The sequence below is a fragment of the Pituophis catenifer genome, unplaced genomic scaffold (assembly GCF_029215685.1).
Source record: "Pituophis catenifer annectens isolate HBS135680 unplaced genomic scaffold, rPitCat1.0.hap2 SCAF_6, whole genome shotgun sequence".
Lineage (NCBI taxonomy): Eukaryota > Metazoa > Chordata > Lepidosauria > Squamata > Colubridae > Pituophis > Pituophis catenifer.
Window position 1 is genome coordinate 15,506,419 of NW_027256886.1, and position 27,921 is coordinate 15,534,339.

A 27,921-nucleotide genomic window follows, 5' to 3' on the forward strand; every position below is an offset into this window, starting at 1 on the left:
AGTTAAGAAAGAGGAACAAATTTTCTTGGGACAAGATTGAGACTGATTTGAAAGTGGAGAAAAAAGAAGCTACAGCAGATATATAAAGGAAATTGGTTGAGGTCTTAATAACTGAAAGGGATCTACCAATAACAAACCAAGAGTATTACTTGGATAATCTTCCTATATTAGATTTACAAAAGTGTCTTGTAAAGCTTTGAAAAATTTTAGGACATTTGAAGAGACTAATTGTTGAAAGTAAAAGAAAGGAATATAAAGATGGTCTATTTATCATGGTTAAGTAGACAAGTTGTTTCTCTTGCAACCGTTAATGGACTTTTGATGATCAGGACTGAAATGATGAGGTTTTTTTAAGGATTTGTCATTGATAAAAGATGGATATGGGAAGAAGAGATCATTTGTTGTATTTTAGGAGGTATGTTATTAAAATTGCTTATACTTGTAATGAAGAGGGAAGTCATGCACACATATACACACACACAGTTTTCTATATTCTTCCTTTTTCTGTACCAATTTTTTTTGTTTGTATTAATTTTTATCATTGTAATTGTAATTTTTAATAACATTACTACTAAAAAGAAAATTAACTTGATTCTTTTGAGATCTTAAAGATATACAAATTCTAGCTTTCAGGTTTTGTGAATACTTTGGCCTAGACATGAACTTGACTCATCATTAAAACATCCTCTATAATTTGTGTTTTTAAGATACCACAATACTTTTCGTTTAATTGACATACCCTTTGGAAATAATGAAATTTCTGTGAAAGTTAGACTGGAAGTTAAAAAAGTATGCCCAATAGTAGAAATGGCAAGCCACTTCTTAATCACACTGAAGTCAGTTACCAGACATCAAGATTTTATCCAAGGTGACTTATCTGTAAAGCATGTAGATGCTTCAAACTTGCATTACTACTCTTTAAAATACTCATATATTTTTATTTTGTGGTATATATGTGCATAATTTATATTCTAAAATGTTACTTATGGCTGAGACTGTGCCCTAAGGAATTTGCAAATATTTCTGGTTTATTTAAGGATTGGGGTACAAAACTTAATTTCATATCAATGCCTCCACTGTTGCACCTTACTGAGTTAAAATTCTTCCTAGTAAAACTTCCTTTAAAAAAAAAAACAAGAATGTTGAATTTTTCTTTTTTTAAAAAGACCTTTTGGTAGTCTTGCTGTTAGTCCTGAATTGCAGATTTAAAGCAGTCTTTGAGAAAAGCATGAAAAAAATAAAACAGAAATAAACGTCTTAAAGAAGGTCAATGTAAATGTGACTTAATAATTAACATCATATGCACACTAAAATAGCAAATTCAGACAGACAGGATTATTTGTTCTCTTAAAATGAGCAGCCTTATATCAAATCAAGCTGTATATGTAATAGAATAAATTATTCATCAAGTACATTGTGCCAAGAGATGAACGTAAGAAATTACTTGCTCTATGTCTTATGTACAGTTTACTATAAAACTATCTTTTATTGACTATGGACACTTATAGCACAATTTTATCTAACTTCTACAGAAAAACATATGCAAAGAAGCTGAAATTATTGTATACAGAAATTATATTTATGATTTTTAATTATGAATGTGCAGATTTGGTCTTATGTTTATAAACATAATAATCTAAAATCTACTCACTCTCTTTCACCACTACCCCTTACTTATTTTTCTAAAATAGTTAGAATTGCCCCCACTAGCTCAGCTCCAGTATTTGTTGGGACTACAAAAACATTTAATATACTTACTTTTGCAGCTTCATTGTTGCACTGTGCATAAACAGAAACAACACAGTAGCTATTGCTCAGATCCTAAAATACACTCTAAAAATCTATTTTTCCATATGTAAGCGTGAACCTTCTTTTGTGTTCAGTTCAAAAAGGTGTCACTGTTCGAAAGTAAAAACATGATCTACTCTATTAAGTGAACTAGTTGTGTTTGAATTCTTCTGATATTGAGTATAAGGAAGCTGCTGCTTGAATGTTAACTACTCATACACTATTTTTCTTTCATGCTCTGGTCAAACATATTTGTCTTCATGAACCCTCAGCCATCTAGATAATTATTGACAACTACCAACCACTGCAATTAGTGCTATTACTGGTGAACAATAAAAAGTACCATTTCATGTATTTATACATGAGAATGTATTTTAAGATGAGACAACATGCATAAGTAGTGACTTATGATACCCAAACTGGCCTTCAATGTATGGATAAAATACTGAAATAATCATCCTACCAGTTTTGTCAACATATGACAAAATACTGAATCAATCATCTTACCAGACTACTATAGCAAGACTTCCAAAATCCAGTGACTACAGTTCGACATTTTAAGCACATCTGATTTTGGAATGAATTGTAGTCACTAGATATTATACACCCAGGAAGGTCAATTGTGACTATGCTTATTGATTTGTTACCATCGTAGGCAACATTTTTTTAGGTGTGCAGCTAATTATGTAAACTGGTGAAATGACTTTTTTGAGCGCTCTTACCCTTATATAACTGGTCAATTCCATAGGCATATACTTCAGGTGATCATCTTGGATTACTTACTTACAGACCATCAGAATTGCTGTGCAATTGGCATTTACTGGGTAGATTACAGCGTGAAAAGACAATGAAACAGCAAAACAGTATTTTCCACATGGTCACTTCCCTTTCTGCTTCTCACTATTTCAAAGGACAGCGTAACTGTAACTGCGAAAAGAGTTTTGTAGGGATTTTCCTGAAGTATCATAACGGATTAGCTTTCTGAATAAGCTATAACACTTTATTGTTGAAAGACTGAATGACTCAGGAAATTCTGAATTCACCTGTTTCAAAAAGCTTACCCAAGGAATACAAATTTACATGCACCTTGATTGGAATGTACTCTTTGAACTTCAGTTGTGGTTAGGCACATTCTTTGGTGGTTAAGGTCCACCCAGCAGCAAATGATTGAATTATTATGTGCTTTAGAGTTGTCGTCTTTGAGGAATCTGAACATTCTAGCCAGCTTCAACTGAAATAGTTGAATTGTCTGATGCACACGAAATCTATTGTGATTTTCATATCATGCTCCATGGATCATGCTTAGGATCGCACAACATACTGATATTAAGTGACTACATTATGGCTTTACATGATTCTGCAGCATTTTCATTGGCTTCCAATTAATTTGCAGTGTTAATTCATAGAATTGATTGATTTTTACACTTAGATTATGATTTTTGAAGGTTCTTCTTTGCCTGCATAAATCACTGGCCCACCAGAATTGACTTCAAAATCTGATTATTATAGGTGCTGACAAGTAGAATTTTTTATACAGCTGGGGAAAAGCTGAGTGTTTTTTTTAGTGTTTTAGTGCTAGAGTCGTTTATTAAAAAAACCCTTCTTTTAGCACATTTTCCAATTGTTTCCCTACATCTCATGGAATGATCTGTCCCTATCAATTTAAACTGATGTATACAGGTAGTGTTTGACTTACAACCACAATGGAGGCCTAAATTTCTATTGCTAAGCAAAACAGTTAAGTGAGTTTTGCCCCATCTTATGACCTTTCTTGCCACAGTTGTTAAGCGAATCCCTGCAGTTGTCAAATTAGGAATATGGTTGTTAAGTGAATCTGGCTTCCCCATCGACTCTGTTTGTCAGGAGGTCACAAAAGGTGATCAGGTGACCCAGGCATACTGCAACTGTTATAAATATGAGTCAGTTGCCAAGTGCCTGAATTTTGATCCCGACCATGGGGATGCTGCAATGTCACTTTTTTCAGTGCCGTTGTAACTTCGAATGGTCGCTAAATGAAGTGTTGTAAGTCGAGGACTACCCGTATGAAATTATATGTGAAATAGTGAAATAATTCTTCTACGTAAATGTTTAATCCTTTCCCATAAATATGTGATATATCTATGTACACTATTGGTTTCCAGAAGAAGGGACAGGAATGTAGACGGTCATCTGATGAACAAACCTGCTGCTTCAATTACTGCTGCAAAGGCCCATTTCCATTAATTTGGCAGAACATTTTTCCACAAGCATTCTGGTCACACAAATCTATGATAAAGTAAGTTAATACTTTTGGGAATAATACGTTGCTTAGTATGTATAATGATCTGAATAGGGAGGCATAACCAACAATTGGCAAATATTTAATACATTTTGAGCAATTAAAATTTAGTAATCTATATACAATATAAAACCGTATTATTTCTTTCCTTCTGTACAGTCAAGAGCTGTATTTCCTGTTCTATGCAGAACTGCTTCCCAAAATCAATACTTTTCCGATTTTTTTCATCAACTATGTCTTTGTTCAATGAAACTTTTTATTGGTCAACTTTTTAAGGGGAAAAAAAATCCATAAATTCCTTTTGTTCATTTATCTTTCTGACTTCCAATTATATAAATTCTGGAATGAACGGTTTACGATTTAGCACCAGACGCTTCCTCATACCAATGTCAAATACTTTAGATTTTAGTATTTTCAAAGAAATAGAAGTTTTAATAGAGTTGTTTTTGAAAAATGTTAACAGTTTGCCTTGGGTTTTTTTTTTTTTCCTTTCAAGATGCTTTCCCAATATCTGACACCATTTGTTCCTACTGGCTTTGTAATACTTTTTAAAATGTCAAGATCACCTATTTTCATGCACTCAAAGATCATATGTGGGAATGCTATTGCTCCTGATGTGATAATTAAAAATGCTACTTCACAAAATAAGACTGACATTATAAAGCTTATATTGGTGTTTAGAAATGCTCAAAGAACAATATTAAATATGAAAATATTTACTAGCTATCAAATTGTTATCCTAACGCACTAGAGTGAATAAATAAAATATTTCAGACTCAATTTCAGCAACCCCTTTTCAAAACAGCACTCAGTATAGTACTAAAAACTGGTTATTTAACCATTAATAATTAACATTTAGTGTAAAAGTTCAACATGAAAATCTGCAATTAAAGTTTTCACTGTTTAATGATTTCCAATTAACAGTTTTCTCTTTGATACAGCATCATGAAATGAAATATTGGAGCAAAGCAAAAATAAAACTATTATTTTTTTCAGTTTTAGATTCTTGAATTGCATGCAAAAAGGTAGATACTGTGTACTTTGAATCAAGAATGTTGCATTCAGTAAGAGTCCTCAAGACAGTTTGTAAAATAAACAAGATACATACTGACCACTGTAAAACATAAAATTTCAATGTTGCTCATAACTATAAAAAAAAGCAGCACAAATACAGATTTGGTCAGTCTGGAAGTTGTATAAATATACATATTATTGTAGATTTCTATGCACATGTTGGACATAATCTACCGAGAACTTTTCTTGTGCAGATCACCATAGAAATGATTGTGAGTTTCCAAACATCTCCGCTACTGATGTGGGATGCACAGGAAAAGTTTTCCATAATTGTGCCCAATACCTTCACTTTTCCATGGCTTGACCGCTCCTTGGCAGGTAAAATTTTTTTTAGCCTTGCTGAGAAAATGCAGGTGTACTCTGGATGGCATTTTATTTTCCTTTTCCATTTTTTGAAGATTTCTGAATCTGAAGTTTCAATTCCTTGATCATCTTTTCTAACTTCTGTCTCGCTTCTCGTTCCTGTCTCAGTTCATCTTGGAGCTCTTGTCTATCGGCCTCTGCATGATCCAACCTCTGCCTCAGTTCTGCTAACTGCAAGTTTGAAAAGTAAAGACAAGTTAGAACAGCTGGTATATCATACACTTGTTTCTTAATCCTGGTGAGATAGGCAGACATTTCATTCTGTTCCAAAATGGAGCATCTGTCAGTGATCATGCCATAAAAAATAGCAGACTGGAACATAAATATGTGCAAATATATACAAAAAAAAATTACACATTTAAAATACTTCCTACATTTTCTCTTTCCACTTTGCTATTGCAACATTTTTAGTGAAAATATTCTTACTTCTTTGACATAGATGTTTCTAAAATGCCAGAAAAACCAAACCACACTCAAATATTTGGAAAGAACGGAAATAGCTTTCTCTGAGTTAGTAAACTGTAAATAATGTAGGAAAAATCAAAATTTCCTACTTTTAAATTTTAATACTTCCAGTGTGCATCACAAATGTAGCCCACAACCAAGAGTTTGTTAGCTTGCCACATACTTATGAAATCTGTTTTTCTCTTCTGAATCAGGTAGCAAATGAAGAGTTTATTTAGTCTCACGTGAGTAGTGACTGAGTTAATGTATAAGTTTTTATTTATTTATCAAATTTAGAGATTACCTATCTCACTCTCAGAGCTCTGTAGGGAAGTGAAAGATATATGACATTCTTCTCTACACATTATAGTGTAGGCATGAGAAAAGTAAGGCATATTTTAGTGTTAAATAAGGAAACTGTTTTTAAAGATAAATAAGGCTGCAATCCATAGGCTTGAATGCATGGAGCGCCAATGTATTAGCAGCTCTTCAGACACCTGAGGGCAGAACTAGCAAGAGTGTATATTTTTATATTTTATCAGCAATCCAGCATTACATGTAGTGGTGGGTTCCAACCGGTGTTACCACCGGTTCTCTTCGAGCACGCGCTTTGCTTTACATGATTGTGATTTTTAACCATTTTTGTCAATTTCTGGCAAAAAAACTGCCCATTGGGGAAGCTGAATTTGGCTTAATGATCACATGATTATTTTCATGATTGTGGGTATTTGATTTGCTACTGTAAAATCTAACATAAGATTGGGTCACTCACTTTATGACCACAATGACCTACAATAGAAAATTTGGTTCCAACTGTAATCCTAAATTGAGGAGTACTTGTTTCAAAGAAAGATGGCCCAAATGAAACTTAATTTTGCTGCTCACCTGAGCTGCGTATTCTGCTTCTTTGTCCTTTTCCAAGCTGGAATCGCAGGTACATTTTTGTTTTATTACCTGCTCCAGCTTCTTCTCTAAATCTCTTTGTTCAACATAAAACTCTTGCATTCTTTGAGCATGCTCAGTCTGCAAAGATTCAAGTTCTTTTTGTAAATTTTGTTGTTCTTCTGTCAGCTCCTTCATGGCTTTGGAACTACTTAACATTTCAACTTCCTATGAAGAAATGACAATTATATAGAGAGTTATCAAAACACAAATTGCAAAAAAAAAAAATGCTTCAAATTTCATAGTTTAAGTTTCTATTTCATTTGAAATAGGACTTGGTATGGATACACATCTTGTGCTTTCTTCTTTCAGAAATGTAACTCACTGTGGTTAAGCATGTACTCATGTGTGTGTACACTTACTATAGATACTCTATCAATACATGCACACACATATATTACACATACAGACACACACACACACGCACCAATTAATTTACCAGTACTGTATTTCTACTTCAACATTCTCCATTAACACATTCCCAGATATTTTGGGGAAAATATTTCAAATAGTTATTTGAGGTAAAAAAATGTGTGAGATGTTGAGAAATTTTTCCCTCGCAGCTTTAAATTTTATACTATAAAGGATTTTCTCCCATATTCAATTAAAATGCTAATCACGAATGTACGCTTACAACAATCTGAAATTGCCCTAATTTTATTTCTATTAGCTATCTTCTAGCACCAAAGGGAAGTCTCATGACTTCCTAGATACTCCTTTTCCAGATAGCTAGTGCAAAGTAGGGAACATAGTTAACCCCTGCTCATTATCCAGTGGAGAAGTAATAGATGCCAATGTAATGTGAGATGTTATTAAGAATTTCAATCTTCAAAGAGGGTGTGTGTGATTCGTTTCTAAGCGAAGAACTGAATCAAAGGGACATTCCTCTTCAAAGCACTGATGAGAGCAGTCATCCCATTTTTAGCCAGATATTAAAAGGGGGTTCTCTGCATACACTCCAGAGTGGGAAAGTTCCATCAATGCAAGGAGAATGGCTGAATGGGTCAGTCTATTGCAGCAAAGCATTAAGCGGAAGAACAACTTATTATCAAACTTATGTTTGATAATAGCTGAAGTTCAACTTTCAGGTTAGCATTCTTAGGTGAAAATAAGTCTTTAATACAACTAAATGTTAAATGAAATACAGGGAAGGGTTTGGGTTTTTTTAACCCTGTCATTTTCATAATTATAAACTTTCATCTTAATATGGAATGGATAGGAAAAAAAGAAAGACACTGTTTGGGAGGCAGATAAAATAAAATGAAATTCACATATACCATTTGAAGATGCTGCTTCTTTTGCAAAATTGTATGCAGCCTTTCTTGCTGTTTAATATACGTTTTCATTACTTCTTCCATCATTTTCCCTTTATCATCATCAGATCCAGTACCATTGGAAAGAGCCTGAGATGAGGATTGTGCATCACTACTTATTTCCATTTCATCTTCTGTAGTCTCCCTGGAACTGACCTGTTCTGTTTTCCTTCTGTTTGCAGGTTTAATGGGTATGGGATGATCTACTGAATCAAAAAAATCAGGAAGGCAATGTTTGTTGATTTTCTACAAAAACTATAATTCTATTAATATTATTATGAAATAGTTTCATTTTTTACTCACCGATACTAGCACAAATTCCAGATCTAGGCTTTAAGTCACCCTTCTCTTGTCCTTCAAGAGCGATGTCCTGATAAAAGATGCTTTTTTTGCGTTTGCTACCATTCTGCTGTTTCAGCGACTGCCCGGGAAATGATTTATATACCTCTGATATCTTTTCAACCGTTTTTGTGGTTTCTTTACATTGAGGCATTGAAGTACTAAGAGATACATTGGGAGCAACCACTTTATCACACATGTAAAAGAAATAGCTGGAAACAAAATTGAAAAATATTAGAATTTACATTAATTAAATCATACTGAATCAAGCACAATGTAGCCAACAATGGAAACAAACAAACAAGCAAACAAAAAATTACTCTCTAATCCCTAGCCTGCTACACAGCAGTTGTAGATAATCATTATTTTGTGTCACATAGGAACCATCAAATCAATTACAAAGTAAAAGAAAATATATTGTCATCAGTATACTCAAATATCTATTGGCAAAATGAATGAAATAGTCCATTTTAATTTTCAGGGGTATTTTAACACTCACAATTTTATTAGCTTCCAAATGCATTTTAATGTATTTGTTTTATAACCATGTAGCCGGCTCAAAGATTCTGGGCAGATCAAAGAGCAGGTGGCATTTTTGGCCAAAAGGGCTTTTGCAGAACTCCATGTCGCTATTAATGGTTTCATTTACATTAATGGTTCCAGTTCCATAGGAACATTTCTAACTATTGTTTGTTCAACTGTCTGTATGATTTTAATCCCAATTATATAATTGAGTTGTATACCACTCAGAGCAGGCAGATTGAATCAGACTATAAGCAGCCTATAAATAAATACGTAAAAGCACAGAAAGGTTTTAAAATATATGATACTCAAAATTGTAAAGGCCTAGAGCAGTGATGGCTAACCTTTTCCGGACTGAGTGCCCAAAGCGCGTGCATGTGTGCGAATGCGCGCATGTGCGCCTAAACCTCCAAAATGCAATGCATGTGCGGCCCCTGCGCATGCACGTGTCCCCCTCGCACACAACCCACCCTCCCGCATTTGCGCATGCGGCCCCACGCATGTGCCCCGGCCCTTGCAGATGCAAGGCAGAGACCTGAAGACTGGGAGGTGAACATGCATGCGCAGTGGGGCTGAACTGGGATGGCGGCTCGTGTGCCCTCAGAGACGGCACTGCATGCCACCTCTGGCACACGTGCCATAGGTTCGCCATCACGGGCCTAGAGGAAGAGAAATGTCTTAATCTCTTTCCAAAAAGCTAACAAAGAAGGGCAGGCATCCTAAAGGCAGCCTTCTTTCAGACCCTCATCTCCAACTTCCTAAGGAAAGGACATCAGAAGCATGCCTTTCAAAATAAGAAGACAAAGTCTGTCCTGAAGAAGATGGCAACCCAAGTCATAACGGCTTTCTAGGTCATTACCAATACTCTGAATTATATTGAGAAACCTCCTGTGAGCTGGTGCAGCAGGAGGGGCACTGCACAGATTGTAGGTTACAAACAGTATTCAGAGGGAGCTCCAAGTAGAGCACAGCACATAATCGAAATATTAAGTAATGAGGACTCCTCACTTCCACCAGAGCATCCTGTGCCAAAAACAGTCATATCTGATGCAGGAGCCAAAGCTAAGCAAGGTCTTCCATCTGTTTTGCTCATACAGGAGCCTAACTGCAAATGAACCTGTAGATCAGACCATCTGCTTCTAACAAAGTGCAATTCCAGGAAAAGCCAATTGTGTAGCTGCTGTGGAGTTAGCATGTTTTTCAGATAAGCAGCCACTGTATCTTGTTGGATTTAATTTGACCATATTTGTTCCAACCTGACCCTCAAAATCTCCAGCCACCAGGTCAGGATTTTTGCTGCAAGTCCTACTCAACCTTGGATGGCAATGTATAATTGAACATCATCACCTTACAGACAATATTTTATCTTAAATTGTTAGATGATCTCACTCAGCTGTTTCATATAGATACTAATGAAAACATCTTCCTGGGTCTGTTACTGAACATGCTGTTGCTGCTTTAATATTTAATGCAAAGTTTCTACTGCTTTCTTAAAAGTAAAACCTCATTCAAAACAAGCAGAACTTCTGGCATTTCGTGAACATGTTGGTGAAATTAGCTGAGGAACAATTCAAATGACACTTTAACTGCTACATCAGCAATGTCAATCAGCACAGTAGAGTTTGAAACGGTTTCAATAAGTTGCATAGCAATTTAACTCTTCACGTGATTAAAATATAGCTCCATTTGATTCTGACAATGATAAGCCACCGTGTTCTATACTTCTATAGCACTTCTAAAGTAGCCAGCAATTTTTTTTATTCTTAAAACAATCTTGAACTTTGATCTTTGAAGGAGGTCTCAAAAATGAAGCAATTTAGGATTCAATGTATTATGCAGTTAATTTCCAGGAAAAAATGGGAGGTGTTTAGCTCAGATTCGCAGAAATCTATAAATCAGATTAAATGCCTAATTTCAAAGACCAGTAGATTAGAGACCTTGAGGATATTGTATATACAAATGGAAGTTCCAGGAGCCACCATATTTTTTATCTGGAATAAAACAATTTGGTACTTCTGGTGCTAATAAAGTAGATGTCCCAGATATTAAGCAGCATCAGAGAATGGGAAACGCTAAAAGTTTTCTAGGTGCTTCCAAGGGAAAGTTTAAGGTTTTGAACGGAACTAGTTCTTAGCGAATATACTGGTAACAGTTATTTCAAAGAATGGAATTAAGAAAAAAAAATGTCCTGTGCAAAAGTTATATCTATTACATAATACTTTGCTCTACATTATTTATGTAGATCCAACAGTATGTAAAAAGCATATTCTCCATACAAACCCAAAAAGTGTAATTAAATTATATAAAACATCAATTTAACTCAGGTAAACCATGAAATTATTTATTAAATAGCTTATGAAATAATTAAAATATGATTCTCTGATCATTTTTATTAACAGAAGAATGTTACCTGGGATGGATAAATGAATGTGGCTGATCTGTAGAATCTGTTTCTTGCTTTATAACTGGATACCACTGCTGAAATTCTACATTATAATGGGAATCTGCCTAAGGAGGGAAAAATATTTACATTTGTTATATACCATTCTAGCTTTAAAGCAAATAGCAATTGCATTTTTAATCAATTTTGTTACAGAAAAAAAAATCACAAATATAAACAGCATCATTTCCATTTTCCCTATTCAAATACACTGTAAATTAAGCCATAAGCAGCTTTTGTAAAGATTGTAAATGAATGTCATATGTTTCCTTCTCAGTCAAAAGAAATTGTGCAGTATTTTGATAATTTAACATCAATTAATAATTGATCAATAAAATTGTTAATTAATATAAATTTTTATTTAGTATTGCCTATTTAAGAAATGGAATTGTGACTGTCAGGCAATTCACTCAACTCCTGAGATCAACATGAGACAATAAAAGCACACTAGCTGAGCGACCAATCCAATAATAGGTAAAATTGATTGTATATGGAAAGCATTACTTATTGCCTACTTTTTGTTTTTAATGCATTCAGTTTTTATAGTTTTAATATAGTTTTTTTGTTGTTGAGTTTTTTATAAGATGGGCAGCTGCCTTAAATAAATAAGATAATTAATATATCTAGAATATATTCTAGATTGATTGTTCATTCATTCCTATCTTTTCAAACAGATCTTTTTAAAAATCAGTGTTTTCTTGCAGCCTTGCAAATTGTTTTTTTTTTATGCTTTTAGATAATTGGCTTTTATGCTAAAAGGAAATCATCTACATTTCAAAACTGAAGGAGAGAAAACAGGTTTTTGTAGGACTACCAGAGAAGCCTATCAAACCTGTTAAGAGAAAGCAGATTGTTTCATCTCTTTCTCAAGCCCCTTGTTTATATCATTATGCCATTACTTCTGCCACCTAAGGCAACCAGATAAACTTTTGAAGACAGCTCTGTTCTAGTTGATATAGACAAATTGGTTTCATTTCAAATTCCTGTTTATCATATTATTGTTATTGTGGTTGGTCACAGTCAGCCAGAAATTTAGACTGAATTTGGCATATCGAATCCTTCCCAGGTACCTGGGATAGGCAAATGTTATTATTATTTTGGTTTCTGGCAGTCAACTAAATGTTCAGGCTGGATTTGGCACTTTTCTCCACTTATCAAGTCCTTCCAAGGAACTTGGATAGGCAGATGTGGATGTTTGATGGTGTTAAAGGTATTGTCATAGGATGTAAGCTATTCTGAGCAAAGATACCTTTTGCAATTGACTGACAGTGATTTTGTCAATGTTGATTATGTTAAGTGGTGCACTCAAGGTGCCTATTACTATTGATGCTACCTTTGCTTTCTTTTGTCACAGTTGTCTATTTCTATTTGTAAGTTTTCTATTTATTATCATCATTATCAAATTTCACTTTGAAACAGCCTGATTAAAAATAGTAAATAAAATTCAAAATAATAATTAAAAATGAAGCCTAACAATAAGGTTAATTACTATAACTAGACTTTAATTTTATAAGTTCTAATTTAATGAATACTTTTATTTGGGTCCAAAGAAGCTTTTGCACATGAATAAAATGTTCCCATGAATAGAAAGGAGCAAAGAAATATGCCTTCATTTGTTCTGTTACATGCATGCTACTACAAAGAGCAGCAACTTCCCAATTTTTGCAGGCAATTGACTTCTAGTATTTCTAATCTTTCTCCTGACTTTATTTTTTTTAAAAAAATCTTTATTATATAATTTAAAAGAATATATTTTTGAATGGCTCTGATTCTCTCATTCATGCTTTTTCAACAATTCTTCAGAATTAGGACTATTTCATACTCGTAGAAGGGTATCCCTCCCCACATCATAGCCCAGTTAGTTTTTCCTTTTCTGTTCAAAATGTGAAGATTCCCCTGTACTCTGCATTTTAATACTTGTTACTTTGCTGTTCACAAATCAGAAGTGTTAGAAGCACTGCTGAAGCAGCAAAGTGTTTCTGCACTTTCTGTTAATGCATATATAATAGGAACAATTGAAGGTTTTTATTTTTAAAAAAACCTTGCGTATTTTGCATTCTATTTCTAAATCCACTTTAATTTTGGGAGCCAGAGCTACAGTTCTGCAGTTAGACTAAAAGAAGGAATATATGAAACTATTTTGAATTCTTATGACATTTGTTTTTACAAAGGAGGCCAAGTAAATTAACTTAAAAAAAGTGTTTGAAATTATGGCAGAAATATATGTCTTTTCTTAGTCCATGAGTGCATGTGTAAGTATGTATACAATGGCTCTAGGCCCAAGGACAGGCAGGTGGTGGGGCCCACGCTCACCCTGCCACTGAGGCCTCAATTCCCTCCACGTAGTCCTCATTTAATGACAGTAATAGGGACCAGAATTTCCCTGGTTAAGCAGTGCAGTTGTAAAGTATAGCATCACATGACTGTATCACATAGTGATAGCAATCCCAGCAGTCTCTGTTGCCAAAAAAAGGGGCTGTGGATCATTAAGTGAGACCTCACGTGACTGAGATTTGCAACTTCCTACCAAGTTCTAACAAGCAAAGTCAATGGGGAAGCGGCAGGAAGTAGCAAGCCCCAATCACAAGCTTTTCCTTAGGTGACTTAAAAGCAGGCCGGACAGCTGACACCTACTATGGAGTGTAAGGAGATGGGATGGACATTGTGGAACGAATGCAGCAGGGAGGTAGGCATTAAATGCGTGCAATGGGTGTGCACAGGTGGGCACTGTGGTGTTAGTGCAGGAGAGGTGCTGCAGTGTGAGCGGGTTCTGCAGTGTGGCCCAAGGACAGGCAGGTGGTGGGACCCACGCTCACCCTGCCACTGAGTGTTCCTCAGGACAAAAAGCATCTGCAGGGGCAACTGACAGGAATGATTTGCAACCCTTCGTGCCAGCTTGCTGCCTGCCTTTCCTGTGAGAGGCTGTAGGGAAGGTTGCAAATGGCGATCACATGTCTGAGGAATGATGAAGTCATCCTAAATGTGAGCCAGTTGCCAAATGCCTGCTACAACTTAGAGGACCCTTGTCATAAATCCTTGTTTAGCACCCTAACTTTGAAGGGCCACAGAATGAATGGTCATTAAGCAAGGACTATCTGTATTTTTAATGTGCACAAGCAATTGGCTTATAATGACCCTAAGAAGGAATTCAGATCAAAACTAGAGATCATCCCTTTTCCCTAAAAATAATTTTTTAGATCTGTATTATTAAAGCTCCAAAGGGTTCATATGTATTTATTCATATATATATACATATATATATACTATATGTATATGTATATATATGTTTTCTTTTCTTTTCGTAGGTCTTTATGTGTATTTCTCTTTAGCCAGGTTCTTCCTACGTAAACCAAGATTTTTATGCAGCCCTAATTCAGTGAAATCCCAATCCACTAGTTTCTAGGCTTTTTTTCTCCAGCAGCCAGCAAGCTTCCTGCTGCCCATTGTCCATAGTCTAGGCAGCTCCCTGCTGCCCAGACTAAGTCCCCTTAGTCTCCCAATGGGCAGCAGGGAGCTTGCTGGCTGCTGGAGAAAAAAAGCCTAGAAACTAGTGGATTGGGATTTCACTGAACTAGGGCTGCATAAAAATCTTGGTTTACGTAGGAAGAACCTGGCTAAAGAGAAATACACACACACACACACACACACACACACACACACACACACACACACATATGTATGTATACACACATTCAGCACAATAGCTTGAAAATACACTGCAGATCATATATCAAAACAGATGAGGTCATTTATAAGACTTAGGATGTAAGGCCTTTAATTTATTCAGTATTTTTATTAGTATACATTATTATGAAAGGTAATTACTTTAGACAAATATAGTACTGCAGCTGAATGCAAAACAAGTCAATTGGCTACATCATTAATGAGTAAATAAATCATGTTAAGTTTACAAATGTAATTTCAGCTTCCATAAGCTGAGCTGTATCCTATTTACATAGTTAACCAAATAATCTCTTAAAAACTGATCTGTACTACAAGACTAATTTAAAACATGATATTATTGCCAGTCATCATATCAAGACTGGATTTGCTCCTGTATGTATAGCCTTAAATGAACCCTACTTCTCTCTGTTTCAGTTATTTTATTTTTACTTTACCCTTCCAATGTGCAGGCAAACAAGAAACAAACTAGTTTTTCTTTTCATGGATGAATTTCGTCCTATAATTGGGAAATCAATGCTACTGAAAATGGAAGCAAATTTTCTGGAGCAAATTTTCCTTGTCAAAAACTTAATATTCTAAGTGAAAAGGCTAAGGCATGATCTTGGCATTTTCCAGCTATGAATTTTCAGTCTCTTTCCTGATTATGAAGAAAAACATAGATGATTCTCCTACATCTTTGGCATATGAATTGTTCAGGGATAGGAATATAAAATGGCTAGGTTTACAAACATGCTTCACCTGATTCCTGAATTAATCCATGTTATAAATGCACACAATCCTTTAAATAGTGACTAATTAGACAGCAGGATTCACAACTTTCTAAGGTTAAAACTATCCCATTTTGTGTGAATGCAGCCATTAGGTCTTTGACTGGTATAGTTAAATATGCTGTGTTCATACAACCTATAAAGCACAAACCCAATGCTCATTGAGAAAATTTGAATGACATGTTTTCATCATAATATTAAGCTATAATAGCTTGATTTGTTCATGTAGATGATAAAAAGAAAAATGATTGGCTAAGCATTTTACATGTATTTGACCAAACAGATGCTCTTCATGAAAGACCTAAGAAATGCCCCTAACTGTCTTAAAAGAATCTTTGACAGCTATTGTAATTTGTCTCAGGATCAATTGTGTTGTTTTGTTTTTTTGTCATTCAAAAAATATGTTTAACTGTTGCCCAGAATTTAGGCTTTCGCAGTACTTTAGCCCAGAATTTAGGCTTTAGCAATACGAATAACTGCGGTGGGGGTTCCTTGGAGTCATTGCTGACTCCTGGCAACTGCCTGAACAAGATCCTTTTGCTTTCTTGGCAAGATTTCAGAAGTGATTTGCACTGTCCCCTTCCTAAGGCTCACAGGAAGAGACTAGCGCAAGGTCACTTAGCTGGCTGTGTGCCTAAAGTCGGATTAGAACTCATGGTCTTCTGTACCGCTTATAGAAATAGCACTGAGATTTATATACTGCTTCACAGTGCTTTACAGCCTTTTCTAAGCCATTTACAGAGTCAGCATATGGTCCCCAACAATCTGGGTAATTTTACCAACCTCAGAAGAATGGAAGGCTGAGTCAATCTTTAGCCTGTGAGAATCAAACTGCTGCCAGTTGGCAAAATTAACCTGCAATACTGCATTCTAACCACTTCACCACCATGGTTCATGGTAATTAGTTGTTCCTTGTTTCTAAGAAATTCCACATTAAGCAGATATTTATCACATATTTCTTTGTGCATTTCAAGCGACTTCTCAACAGTAGAATATAGTGGCAGGTTGTATATTTTAGTTAGAAGGTCTACAATCTCAGCTTTAAGCCACTTAAGTGGAGGCTATCAAGGCCTGGTGATTTGTTTATGGTCAATAAGTCCTAGCAATTATAAAATATATATATTTAAATGGCAAACTATTTCTGTATTACTGCAAAGAAAATCATATGTAGGTAGCTCAACAATTAGGCCTGAAGATAAAATGGTCAAGACAAAGTTGAAAAGAATGGACCAATATCAGAAGAAGAGTTCCTCAAAGTGCATATAATTGGAACATGGAATATGAAAGCAAGGAAGCAAAAATAAATAAATAAATCTGAAACTGTCAAGGTGAAATAAAGCATGCTAATTGGAAGATTTATAAATAAGTGGTATATTAGATAGATTGAATGGGCCACTTTAAAATCAGATAATTGTATGTTATCTATGTTGTCAGACCATACAAAAAATGGAAATGTCTCTAGGATTTTAAAAAATGTGCTTGGCTTTACCTAAATAACTGACAGGATTATATCTATTATGGTAGAATTAGTGAATATCAATGTTACACAAGTATTTGAACTTGTAACTGCAGTGGTGGAAGACACTAAGAAATTATATGAGAAATTACAAAAGATACTAAATGCAACTTCAAGAAAAGACATACTGCTACTAATGGATGAATGGAATATAATATAGAAGAAATGGAGAAACCTGAAATTACAGGAAGGTTTGGACTGGATATCTCTCAATTAAAGCATATAAAACTATACATGAAAGTAACAAATTAAGAGAATTAAGAAATATTTCAAAACAAAAAACAGAGAGTCAAGGATGGACATTACCTGCAGGTCTATTAAATGTTTTCAGTGAATATATTATAAGAATGGCAGGATTGGAAGAAATTACAGGCTAAAAACTGGAGGTCAAAACATACCCAGAAATCATCACTTTGTAGCTTGATGTTAGAAAAGCTCATTATGTAAGTAAACCAGAAAGTATAATCTTAAATATTAAATGGTAATGTCAACCAGTGTGCTTAATGAATTTACAATTGACAACCAAGAAGTGAATAATAGGGGAGGGGGGAATTGGACAGAGAGGCTTAATAAATTATAGGACTAGACTGTCTGTTTAAGAAATAGAAAAGGAATTAATTGTAGGAAGGGACACAATTACAAACATAAATAAACTATGAAGACTAAAGATTTTCTACAACAAAACCATTGTAATAAAACATTGGTCTTTCTGGTATCACAATAGTGAAAGCAATGGTCTCGCCAGTAAAAATGTACAGCTGTGAAAGCTGGGAATTGAAACCAAGATAAAGATAGATGCCTTTGAATTATGCCTCTGGAGATGCTTATTAATAATAACATGGATCACAAGAAAAATAAATTAGCCAATCCTGGATCAAATGGATTGCTCCTTTAAGGCAGTGTCAGTCAGCAAAAACTCACTCTAAACATGGAGATGGATGATGGAGTACCAAAACAATTTAGCAACACAGAGAGAAATAAGAGAGAACTAAAAAAAATAGACAGACAGAATCAAAATGATTACAGGATTGGCCATAAAAGAGCTATGTCATACTACAGTAGACAGATCAAAATGGTTATTATCTAACTACACAATTATCAGAAGTCAAACCAGACTTGATGGAACCTATCTAATCAATGGTATTCTTCCATTCCGGATACCATTTAGCCATGGGTCTAAATAACTACAGCATTTGAAAATCTCCTCCATATTTTTTTTTCAGTAAAAACCCTTGCTCCAAACACTCCTGAATGTCCTTTTTTTATACTGCTGCACATGCAGACTGAGCTGCATCTTTACTTTTATCAATGCACAATTCGTGACTATTTTAGACATTCGGGGGTTTTATACCTGAAGCAAAATCACTTAAGACATTTTTACAACAAAATTCTATCCCCTGTCATAGTCATACATCAGAAATAACTATCCAAGTACAGTATTTGAAACATATTACTTTCCCAGTATTGGCTATCATATTTTGTGGTCATAATTTAATTTTTTCAAAAATATAAAGAAACAACTTTATAAAGTATACACTTACCTTAGACTGGGGGATTTTTTGAGTTTTCGTGCTAAATTTTTCTTTCATTTGTTCTAAGAGTTGCTTCACATTTCTTTCTTCAGACGTTCCTAAATATTTTTGGTTAATGTGAAGATAACAGTGCCACTTTGCTGACTCAAAGCCCCAGTGACAAGTCCTCTTGTCTGGAGATCGATGGGAATGCATCACAAAGGTTTGGGGTGAAAACATCCCATAGCATTCTGAACACTGGATACATGGGGAATCTGGCTGAAGATAAAATTGTGGAGCAAACAAACCTTGACACTTGCCCAAGCATTCATGTTCTACTTCAAAGGCACTTCCAGTCTCCTTTAGTTGGGCCAGTGAACTTTTAGCATGAAGCAGGCTGCCATTTTGAGGAAAAGTGCGAGGGCGCAACAATGCATTGCATAATCTTTGAGCATCGGTCAAAGTGATAAGTCCACAAGAAGGGGCATTAAAGGGTAGAATCCCCAAAACTTTTAAGATGTGAAGCTGATCAGAACTGCATCTAGAACAATAGATGTAAAGTTCATCACACACTGTGTTAATTTGCTGTAGAGAATAGTCTCTGAGGACAGAATTCAAAACTTGAGGCAAACAAAGTCTTTTTTCTCCTCCAACTTTAAAACAAGATATAGACTCCCCTTCCAATAAAGTCTGAGTCAACTCTGTAGAACTATCTGAAGGAACAAGCAATGGGCCAGGAAGGATCTGAGGTGATGGAAGAGGTACAAAAACAGATGACATGTTTTCTTGTGAATGTCGAGCAGAAAATGCTGCTGGTCCACCAAGTGAACTCTGACTGCTTAAATGGAACTGTGCCAATGTATGTTTCAAACCAGGATTTAAGTTCAAAGGCTCTGTTGCTGCAGCAATATTTGGCTTGGCATCTTCTTCTCTGTCATCTATAGGATTTTCTTCACATTCATCCAAATGTTCCTTCTTAATGACTGGCAACTTATTTACCATTGTGTGTATTTTATCCTTTACATGGATTTCTGTCATGACTTTTTTTGATGGAGGGCTGCCATCTTCTTGAGCAACAGTCCCTTTTGATGGATGTCCCAGGATGATTTTTTTCTGTGGAGCTTCCATAGCTAAATTTGAAATAGGTAAATTTGAAATTTTAACAAAGGTAGCTAATTCACATCTCAGTTTCCAGTTAGCTTAGTTGCAAAAAACTAATATGGCTTTTTTGAGGTAAATATAAAGAATTACATGAAATTTCTGATATTTAATACAGTATTCTTTCAAAATGACAATATAAAATGTACAACTCAATATCAGACCAAAATAGTTGGCTCAGACCTTTAGATCACTTTGTTTTAAAATGATCCAATGCTATAATCCAACATAAAACTGTGATTTAACATAAAATCTACTTTTGAAATTTTCTATTTTTATACAAATAAAGGATCATATTTCTTTCCATTTGAACCTGAATCACATAAATGCACCTGTTCTCATATCCAAGCATGCCAATTTCAAATTAGACTGAGAGATTAGATGGAGGTAGTTTTATGCAAAAGAATTCTGATATTCCCAGTATCACAAGCAACACTTTGAGTTTATTGGGCAGAAAAACTGTCCAGCAAGAATGACACTTGTTCTTCTAAAAGAAAGCCAAAGGAATCTGATACCAGAGTCCTGGTTTTAACACTATCTATACGTATCAGACGAGCAGCACATCCATACAGAAATAAAGGCCACTGTAAATTCCAGTGTTCCAATCACAATACTTAATCAGGACAAGTAAGTTTGAGACATCAGCAAAATTAACTTCTAGAGCCAGTATTTTACATATATTTATCCATTAAAGGAATATGAACAAAGGGAAGAAAAACAAGAAATTTATAGGAATAGGTTAAAATCTAAAAGCTCCAAATATAATAGGATGCATCCTAAATGGATATATTACTATATTGGGCCCAGAGATTAAAGCATATTAAATACTTGCACACCAACGGTTCCAGAGTGAATATAATTTATATTTTAAAATGCTGGATTAAAAGATAAAGATTTTAGACATGTCTCTAAAACTATTTAATTAACATACTCTAATGTATCCTCTTAGAATCCAAACAATTTCTCTTGCAAAAAAAAAATCCATGATCAATCTTGTAAAGCACAAATCAGCCAAAAAATAAATAAATAAATAAAAAATAGAATAGCAGCAAAGAGCAAAATGTGTTTTAACTGTCCCCCCCCATGATAATCCTCTCCCTGTACATGCTATTTTCTCTCCTGGACATTGGGGGGGGAGGGGATGCCTTATTTCTCCTTTCTACTCTCATACTTCCTATTACATTTATTCATCTATGCAAGCTCAAAAAGGACAGCTGCATCCATAAATTCCAATGACCTCCAGTTCTTGTAAATGTGTCATTTAAAATATAATTTAGGCAATTTGATTGCACTATAACCTGACCATCTTTTCCTGTTTTTAGAGGGAAATATTTCCCTTTACCTCTACATAAAGATACTAACATAATGATAATAATAATGATCCTTCCACTTATTTTGAAAGAAAGGAGAATACAAGAAAAGCTTTTGCTAAATTTTCTCCTTCTCCAATGAGATATTTTACACTTTCATAAAGCCCTCAATTACTAGTGCTTGATTTCATAAATACATACATGGTGCCACATTTCCTCAATTTTCTTTTAAAAAACATCTTTCCTCCAGATCTTTAATTTTGCTGCAAAGCTGTAGACTTCCTCTGACTAGAAGCCCATTCCTATAGTTCCCCATTTTCATCTGAAACTTATTCTGAGTTCAGAAAGCACCAAAGACTCCACAATTTATCCCTCAGCTACATTTATTGCCTTCTACACTTACATACACAATTAGAAAATATATTAAAATGTTTTACACAAATTATTTCTAAGTAATGTTTTCTAGGGATCTGGAGAAGAGACTTCAATCTTTTAAGAGTAATGATGGTGGCAACACTCCAACCACACTCATACTTAAAATTAATTTCTATACTGCACATTCTACCAGAAATCTTTGGAATAAAAAAATTCAAAACACTAAAATCATTAGTATATTTTAAAAACACTAAAACTACAGTCAAATGCTAAAATAACTACTCTATATTTAGAGCAACTTTGAAATCAACATAAAACTAAAGTTAGATGAGCCTCCTATTATGGAAACTTCTGTTGTATACCAGTTGTTGTGCAAAAACAAAACAAACCCCCTCACTATTGTTTTACATAAAGCAACTCAAGCATAATGAGTTTTAAACAATGCAGATTGTATTACAAAACATGACCAGCCAATATTCTTTGTTTTCTATTATTCAGCATATTTCTCAAAACCTACCTCCTCAGCACTAGAGAATCACTCTCTCCCATCAACTAATGTAAAAAGAAATGTAAATCATCTTCTATGACTGTGTATGTATATTCAACATACTTTGTCTAAATTTCAAACGCATGCTACAATATATTTTACTCCTAAACTGAATCATCCTAGTTTCCTATTTACTAGTTATATTCTCATCCTCACTCAATGAAAAAAAAAACCTGCATTATTTTCCCATAAAAGCAGCAAAGCCCTCAGAGTAAAAAAAAAGTCTCCCTTTATTAATTGCCACACAAGTTCCCATGTCACACCAATTTCACACGAAATCTTTCTGAAACTAAAGCGTTCAAATAATTCAGCGCTTATATTGCGCAACCACAGCAAACCACCTCCATATTTATACAATAACCTTAAGAAAGCTATCTGAAAGCTCGGCGTGGCAGTTAGCCGAACCTATATGCTCCTGACAGCGGTTATTTTCAAAGAAAACAAGAGTTAGAAAATGGCAGGCAAAGCTTCCCCGAAAGGCTGATTTAACCGCTTTAAGTCTGCAGAGAACTACCACAACTGATCGGTTGAGGTACTTCTTTAAAGGTTTGCCGTTTACACCCTTTGCCCAAAAGAACAAAAATTGGGCCCGATCCACTGAAAAAACAAACAACAACAAAAACAAACCCCTATACTCCGCCTGGAATCCTTGCAGCCGGCAGACACGCCAAAAAGAGGAGCAAAACTTCCCCCAAGCAGACATTCCGTTCACCTGAATAAGATTACCTGAAGCTGGAAAACGCAACCCCCTCCCCCGAGGGCTTCCTCTGTGTGTGTGTGTGGCCGTCGCTCCTCTCTTAACACCCCCCTCCCCAAAATATAATAACCTGCCCGCCCCCTGAGAAAAAGCGAGGAAACTCCTCCTTTGTCCCTGACCCAATTCTTTGGGTCCAGGACTTTTTGCTCTCCCGCAAATATCACTTGCTGAAGCTAAGCAGCTTCAAAGCCGCCCCTCCTCCTCCTCCAGAAAGCCTCCGGCCCCCCCCCCCCCCGCCTTCCTGTCTTTTAGCCCGGGCGAGAGGCTGGCTGCGTTCGCGGGCGGAATTCCCCCTCCTTTGCCCTGCCTTCAACTCTCCCCCTTCCCCCTTTCTTCAGCCAGACGGGCTGGCTCGTCTGCTGCTCCAGACGCTCCTCCTTCCTCCTCCTCCCCCGCGGGGGTGAGGAAGGTGAAGTCTAGCAGTGGAGGCGGGGAGGGCGACGGCGACGCCGCGCGGGGCTTGGGAGAGACTGAAAGGGGCTGCTGCCCCCCCCACTCACCCTCCTCTGTCTGTCCCCCCCCAACACTCACCCCCAGGACGATGAGGGGGGGGCTTTCCCGCTCCTCCTGCCCCCCCCCCACAGGAAGCTTTATTCCGCCCCGCAGCCCTGCTTCTCACCCCACAGGCGGCGCCTCCCCCCCAAACCTACTCTCGGACCCTCCCTCCGCTCCTGCTTCCAAGCGCCCCCCCACCCCACCCTGGCGATCTAGCCCCCCCCCCCCACCCGGCCTTCCCTAACTCCGAGCTCTCTCTCCCCGCCGAACGGCTGGATTACAACTCCCATCCTCCACCCTCCCCCACACCCGCTCCGGGGAGCACCGGCGTCGTGGCGCAGCTCAGGTGGAGAAGAGGGGGAGGGGGGGGTGAAAAAACGAGTCCTGACTCTGAGGCGGCGGCGTTTCCCCCCCACCCCCGTAACTCCCTCCCACCCACCCACCCACCCCGGGTCGGAGGTGGGTGGGGGGATGGGTGCTCGCCCCTCATCTCTCTCCTTCCCCCCCCCTTTCGCCGCCGTTCCATTACCTCAGTGTAACCTACACGCCGCGCGCGCGCTGCCCTCCGCCCACCCGCCTGCTCTTCTTTTCCCCCCGACTGGCCCTGCTCCCCCCCGCGGGGGGGGGGAAACGTCCTCTCCTTACCGCACATCCCAGCGGGCGCCCCGGTTCTTCCCAAGAGTGGAAGAGAAGCGGCTGCCGCCGCCAACGTACCGCCCACCCGTGACCTCACTGCAGAGACAGGAGGAGGAGGAGGAAGAGGGTGGAAAAGCCGCCGTGACGGAGGAGGCGGCGGCGGCGGCGGTGCTGGTGGCGGCGGCGCACGGGCAGGAATCCGCCCGGCTCGCGCGTCCCGCCAAGCCCCGCCCCTGTCTGGGCCAGGCGGCGCCGGCGCTGCGCTGCGGCGCGTGTGTGTCTGCCAAGAGACGTCATCCTGCTTCCCCCGCCTTGGGCTGGCGGGTGGGGGGGGGGGAATGGTGGAGGCGAGCGAGGGAACCCCCGTCTGCGGCGCCGTTGAAATGCCGCTCGGCTGGAATCGATCCAAGCGTGGGTCAAACCAAGATCACGGGTGGGGGGGATGGGAAGGGAAAAAAAGAGGTCGTTAGATTTCCCTAACCCCGTTCAGGTGCAGTCAGTGCCTGAGGCCACGTGACTCCCCGGCGTCTCTCCCGCCCTGGCATGGTACGATCCTGAGCCGACCTTGGTTGACCTCGAAAACCTGAGCCGGCTCTGTGGGAGAGGAGACCATCAGGAAATCCCAAGCTAGGGAAGTGGTGGTGGTGGTGGGGGGGAAATACTATAAAGCAACCACTTCCCTATCGCTGCAAGCAAAGTATATAGGGACATAGGCTAGCCATGAAGTCCTCCGGATCTAAGGTGACTGGGAGATTTTTATCTTTCCACTGCCTCGACCCTCCATCTCGTCCTCCCCAGAATGTCTCCTCCAAACCACATAGCGTGTTTTATGAGTAGGCAGCGTCTCTTGCCTGGGGTCGTTTCAGAAGAGGAAGCCGCAGGGCGAGGGTGCCGCAGAGGTTTTGCACGGTGCTCCATTCGGGGTGCGGGTGTGAAAACTGAGTTCACGATAAAAGGATGCCTTTGGCGGAGGAGTTCGAGGGGGGGGGGCGCAGACTGATCTTACGTGGTATTTAAGGACCAGACAGAGAAACTAGCCGCCTTCGGATTTTCCGGGATTTTACATCCCAGCATTTCCGAATCTTGATCTGAAGCCAGAATCAGGGCATCTTGACTTAGTGGGTTTGGTGATTCCAGCAATGGGCGTCTAAATGCTAATTCCTGGCTAAGGATTCTGGGAGTTGCAGTTCTGGCACATCTGGAGTTCACCTGATTGGCAAAAGCTAAAGCAGACTCTCTGCTGCCATTTCGAAAACGAAGGGTTCGTGCAATTAATTGCTTAAGGCAGAAAATCCAAATGATGCCTCCCCCTCCCACTTCCATTACCCGAAAGTATCAAGACTTGCCTCTGGATTGCGTTGTGACTCTGATGTCATTCGATGGGGAATTTATATCATCTCGTGATAAACTCTCTTGATGTGTTTGGTTTTAGGTTGTCTGGTCAAAACCCCCATTATTATTATTATTATTATTTATTGGTTAATCTTTAGTGAGATTCACAGCCTTTGAGGCTGGTTAATAGCTCAGCAGCTCGAGTCCTAACCAAGGACCTAGGAACTGTTAAGGTATCGTCAGAGGATGTAAGCTGTTCCGAGTAAGGTGGTTTTTTGTAGAGTCAAAATGTTCAAGTCCGGCAAATTTAGAATTTCTAAATAGCGGGGTAGCCCTTTGGGTATTGCTCCGAGGGCTCCAATTACAATCGGGACAACACACGATTTTTTTCCACAGTCGCTCAACTTCAATTTGTAAGTCCCGGTACTTGTGTGATTTTTTCTTGCTGCTTATCTTCAATTCGTGCATTATTATTATTATTATTATTATTATTATTATTATTATTATTATTATTTATTGGTTAATCTTTAGTGAGATTCACAGCCTTTGAGGCTGGTTAATAGCTCAGCAGCTCGAGTCCTAACCAAGGACCTAGGAACTGTTAAGGTATCGTCGGAGGATGTAAGCTGTTCCGAGTAAGGTGGTTTTTTTGTAGAGTCAAAATGTTCAAGTCCGGCAAATTTAGAATTTCTAAATAGCGGGGTAGCCCTTTGGGTATTGCTCCGAGGGCTCCAATTACAATCGGGACAACACACAATTTCTTTTTCCACAGTCACTCAACTTCAACTTATTATTATTATTATTATTATTATTATTATTATTATTATTATTAATGTAGCTTGCAATCACCGTTGAACCCACAGTTTATAAACCTTAGCCTGGGATTCTGGGAAGTGAAATCCACATAGTTTAAAGTAGCTGAGATTTAGAAACCATGCTTTAACCTCTACATATATTCTGACTGTAAAGTTGGAGCTTACAAGTAACAAGTCCCCCCCCCCTTTTACAGTATTGCTTTCCATCACAGCTGTTAGAATCAGTTTATTTGGCAATACTTTTTTTTAATGTGGGGAGGAGTCATTGTTAACCAGTTTTCTCTCCTTTAAAGATACTTCCTGTATATTTCTCAAACATCTGTGTAGCCTCTAATCACAATTAAATATATGATCCAGTTATAGGTGCACGTAAACCAGGAATTTCAGGATGTGCACAATAAGTGTGTGTGGTTTCAAGACATTTTTGACTTTCAGTGACTACCTGGACTATTCAGTTTTCTTGGAAAACTATTTTTAGAAGTGGTTTGTCCTTACCTTCTTTTTGGACTGAGAGTGACTGGCCCAAAGTTACCCAGCTACCTTCATGCCTAAAACAGTCTCAATTACTAAGGCAGGATGATTAAAACAATATGCAGTGCATCCTAAGCAAAAATATCAAATCTTTGATTTAAGGATCAAGTCCTCTAAGGGTGAAAACAAAGGGAAGAGAGAGGCAACATATTTGAATTTGAAAAAATACATCTGCAATGAATTCAATGATGTCTGCATTTACAAGACTCACTGAAAAAGAAATGACTATACTGTGCCGGAATAACACTACTGGTACAAACAAGTTGTTAAAGACATTTTAAAGTCATCCTAAAATAGAAACAATTGTGATCAATCACAATTTGTACAGTCATGATTTGCTGAGTAAAACATGAGTTTTTGGGTAGCAGATAGCACAAAGAAACATTGACATTGGGTGTATAATTTTTATATAAATATATATATATAGTATTTATATGTTTATAATGTATGTTTAATATTACAAATATATATATGTACAATAGTAATGTAAGTATACAATAGTAATTTAATTATAATTTATATATATATATAGAGAGAGAGGGGGGGATCATGTGTATGGTCTCATTCTTTATGAACAGAAAGCAAGCTGAATGGAAAGAGGAAGAAAGTGATGAAAGATCTAAAAATTCCAGTTGTACTAATAAGGGGCATGTTAAAATAGTAATATGCAAACTAAGTCATTCAAGAAAAGGAGACGTAATGCTCTGCTAGCTACCTCTGTTTCGATTGGCGCTGATGATAGATTTTTCAGTTCAAAAAGCCACTGCTTGCAAAGTTGAATTCCCATGCAAACTATTTGCTCAGCCATAAAACACTGCTTTCAAATCACAATGGATAGGTTCATGTATCACATATACTACACTCAAAGCAAACAGACAATATGATGGAATATTAGGACTATAAATTTGTATTATGGATAACATGCTATGGGAACCCAAATTAGAAGTGTAGTTGTCAATTGGATTGATCTAACAGATTCAGATC

The 27,921-nt window shown here is 37.3% G+C and overlaps 1 protein-coding gene across 3 annotated transcripts; it reads right to left on the bottom strand.

Moving 5' to 3' along the window:
- Nucleotides 1-5,083: 5,083 nt before the first annotated feature.
- SKIL (SKI like proto-oncogene) lies at nucleotides 5,084-24,345 on the bottom strand. Of its 3 annotated transcripts, none has more exons than XM_070944972.1 (7): nucleotides 24,269-24,345; nucleotides 19,012-20,111; nucleotides 11,474-11,571; nucleotides 8,506-8,753; nucleotides 8,167-8,405; nucleotides 6,833-7,057; nucleotides 5,084-5,674 (listed from the first exon to the last, which is right to left on the bottom strand). In XM_070944972.1, the coding sequence occupies exons 1-7, from the start codon at nucleotides 24,273-24,275 to the stop codon at nucleotides 5,513-5,515; spliced, it is 2,079 nt and encodes a 692-aa protein (XP_070801073.1). In that variant the 5' UTR covers nucleotides 24,276-24,345; the 3' UTR covers nucleotides 5,084-5,512. The 3 variants fall into 3 exon arrangements, with proteins under 3 accessions (XP_070801073.1, XP_070801072.1, XP_070801074.1); XM_070944971.1 differs by having other exon boundaries at nucleotides 8,167-8,408; XM_070944973.1 differs by lacking the exon at nucleotides 24,269-24,345 and adding an exon at nucleotides 22,342-22,365 and having other exon boundaries at nucleotides 8,167-8,408.
- Between the last annotated feature and the right edge of the window lie 3,576 nt (nucleotides 24,346-27,921).

Bases quoted from the DNA above. Each gene is read 5' to 3' on its own strand.
- SKIL (XM_070944971.1), bottom strand. The intron at 8,754-11,473 runs GTAACATTCTTC...TTTTGTTTCCAG, and splicing joins CATTCATTTATCCATCCCAG to CTATTTCTTTTACATGTGTG. The intron at 7,058-8,166 runs GTATATGTGAAT...ATTTCTTCATAG, and splicing joins AGAAGCAGCATCTTCAAATG to GAAGTTGAAATGTTAAGTAG.